Genomic DNA, 3,191 nt, shown 5'->3' on the forward strand with positions numbered 1-3,191 from the left:
ACATCGATCTGAGAGCATGTTTTGAAAGATTAATTTAAACTACTTACTCTTGAAAAATAACGTTTAGGAGGGTGCACAAAAAATCGGTTCACATCTGAATCGCGTTTCTTACTCATTTTGATTCTAAGTCATTTATAATTTTCATCAATTCATATTTTTACCAAGAAAATGTATAAAATATGATAAAAACATTGATCTGAATGCATGTTTTAAAAGATTAATTTAAACTACTTACTCTTGAAAAATAACGTTTAGGAGGGGTGCACAAAAAATCGGTTCACATCCGAATCGCGTTTCTTATTCATTTTGATTCTAAGTCCATTTATAATTTTATCAAGAAATGTTATAAAAATATGATAAAAACATTGATAATATTTTAAATTACTTATACTTGAAAAGTAGCATTTAGTAGTTCGATTCACATCCAAATCGGATTCGCGTCTCTTACTCATTTTAATTCCAAGTCCATTTTCAATTTTCATCCGTTCATATTTTTATCAATAAATTGTATAAAAATCTGCTAAAAACATTGATCTAGGTGCATATTTTAAAAGATTAATTTAAACTACATACACTTGAAAAATAACAATTATTAGGCTGCACAAAAAATCGGTTCACATCCGAATCGCGTTTCTTATTAATTTTGATTCTAAGTCATTTATAATTTTCATCAATTCATATTTTTACCAAGAAAATGTATAAAAATATGATAAAAACATCGATCTGAGAGCATGTTTTGAAAGATTAATTTAAACTACTTACTCTTGAAAAATAACGTTTAGGAGGGTGCACAAAAAATCGGTTCACATCTGAATCGCGTTTCTTATTAATTTTGATTCTAAGTCCATTCATATTTTTATCAATAAAGTGTATAAAAATATGCTAAAAACATTGATCTAGGTGCATATTTTAAAATATTTAAACTACATACACTTGAAAAATAGAAATTAGTAGGGGTGCACAAAAAATCGGTTCACATCCGAATCGCGTTTCTTAGTCATTTTGATTCCATTCATCATTTTCATCGATTCATATTTTTATCAAGAAATAAAAAAAAATATGATAAAAACATTGATCTGAGTGCATGTTTTAAAATATTAATTTAAATAACCTACACTTGAAAAATAACAATTATTATGGGTGCACAAAAAAATCAGTTCACATACGAATTATTTTATTCATCTCTATTCCAAATAAATTCATAATTTTCAAAAAACAAAGTTAAATGTTTTCCCCATAAAATACATTTTAAGATGTTTTTTCTCCATGCGATCAGGAGCTTTTCTAACCCGTAATCTGTTTTGAAAAAGTGTCATTGCAATTATTATACCATATTATTATAATTGTTTTATATTATTATGGGCCGGCGTGGCTCGGTTGGCGCTAGCAACTTGAGGGGTTCCAGGTTCGATTCCAGCTTCCGTCCTTCCGATTCGCTGGATTGAGCAAGACACTTTACTGGCCTGCTCCCAGTGCCGCCCACACTGGTTTAAAAGTAGCTTAAAGACGTAGATAACGGCTTTCACGATGTGAAGAGCTTTAAGTCCCTAGAGAAATATTATAAACATTATTTATTTCACTGCACTTCAAATAATACTTTGAGAGAATCAGTTTGAATCAAGAAGCGTAATCGGATCAAATCGTTAGGTGCTCCAAATTTCACACCCTTACTAGCTATGCAAATATTCAATGTATAATTAACAGCAATTATTGCTGTATATAACATTTAAAAATCGCCAATAGAATCCCAATTGCAAATTTTTGCAGAAAAATGACAATTGGGTTCGTTTCTTCAAAATGGTGCAACCCGAATAAATATAACCTGGCTATATTTCATGCACTTGCTAATTCTCTACTCAGTCCAGTTACTTGAACGAGTCCTAGACTTGTCAAAAATGAAATCAAGTTGCCTGAGATGGGCCGCTACACATTTTGATTATTTCAATATTTGTATTATCAAGAGAAAAAAAAGCAAATTGCACCAATTTGGTGGAATTGCCTTTTAATAGTCTGTTTCTTTTAAGGTGTACTGCACTTTTTTGGAATTGTGTCTATCATTCACAATCCTTATGTAAGACAGAAACACATGTTTTTATTTTTTGATGCATTCTAACTGGTAAATAAACACTTTAACTGGTAAATCACTCTAAAAAACATCTAAACATCTTAATGTTTTATATACATGCTGAAATATGTAATGTAGTATCCGTTACATTCATAACAACATGTAATACTTGCATATTTTGCTCATTTTAAGCATACGGCTGCGTATTAATTTCACAGACTCATCACAATGTTCGCTTTTCTCTTCAACAACAACACTGCTAATCATGGCAGACTTCACGAGAGACAACAAAGACTACTTTGAGACAAAAGATGATCCAGAACCTTATATTTTTGAACCTGAATATAAGGAGGATGATCTACAAGTTTTAGAAGCTGTGTGCTAAACAGATGCAGCTTTAGTGAAACACTAAGCACCATGTAGCGGCATTAGCAAAGTGCTAAACAAGATAGACAAACTAGGAGCATAATAAAACAATCACTTACTGTACAATGTCTGCTCTCACTGGGATGCCTACTGATGGGATGTGTAGATCTTCAATATATATATGATAGAATAATAAGATATATATATAAGAAGATATATTACAACAGTTAATAAAGAACTTTAAATAATAGTCCTGACTCTCAGATAAAATGTAGTTGATCTCAGTCGGTGGCAGAGCCGCTGATTTGGAGTGTGAAGAGGAAAATGTGAACGATGTCCGTGTAGAGAGACAGCGCTCCGTAGACGTATTCTTCCGGGCTTATCGCCAACTCCCGGTTTCCAATGAGAAGCTGCGTGTTGTAAACTAAAAACTATCATGGAGGGGAAGAAAACACGGCGTGCTGAAAAATCCCCGCGGTTATCGAGTCGGTCAAGCTTAGAGCAGGGCTGTCCAAACTCATGCCTGCACATAATATGTGTCGATAAAGGACCTCATTTTTCTTACTCAATGTATTCCTTTTGACAGAAAAAAATATATGTACTGCATGAAATTGCATACCTTTTTAAACTTGAAAAGTATCCAATATTGCAATAAATACTACATTATCATACTTTCCAAACAAGTTTTTGTTCAAATAAAAATAAATACTTAAATATCTGCTTAACTTTTGATTTTTCAAAGCAAAAATATCCATCAAAT

The 3,191-nt window shown here is 31.8% G+C and overlaps 1 protein-coding gene across 1 annotated transcript in view; it reads right to left on the minus strand.

Moving 5' to 3' along the window:
• Positions 1–2,541: 2,541 nt before the first annotated feature.
• The window catches only part of LOC133663204 (protein lifeguard 3-like), a 17,540-nt gene continuing 16,890 nt past the window's right edge, over positions 2,542–3,191 (minus strand). The window contains exon 13 of the mRNA XM_062067496.1: positions 2,542–2,862. Coding sequence (XP_061923480.1) covers positions 2,713–2,862 — 150 coding nt within the window. The 3' untranslated portion in view covers positions 2,542–2,712. The remainder of the gene's footprint in view (positions 2,863–3,191) is intronic.

The sequence above is a fragment of the Entelurus aequoreus genome, linkage group LG13, assembly GCF_033978785.1.
Source record: "Entelurus aequoreus isolate RoL-2023_Sb linkage group LG13, RoL_Eaeq_v1.1, whole genome shotgun sequence".
NCBI lineage: Eukaryota > Metazoa > Chordata > Actinopteri > Syngnathiformes > Syngnathidae > Entelurus > Entelurus aequoreus.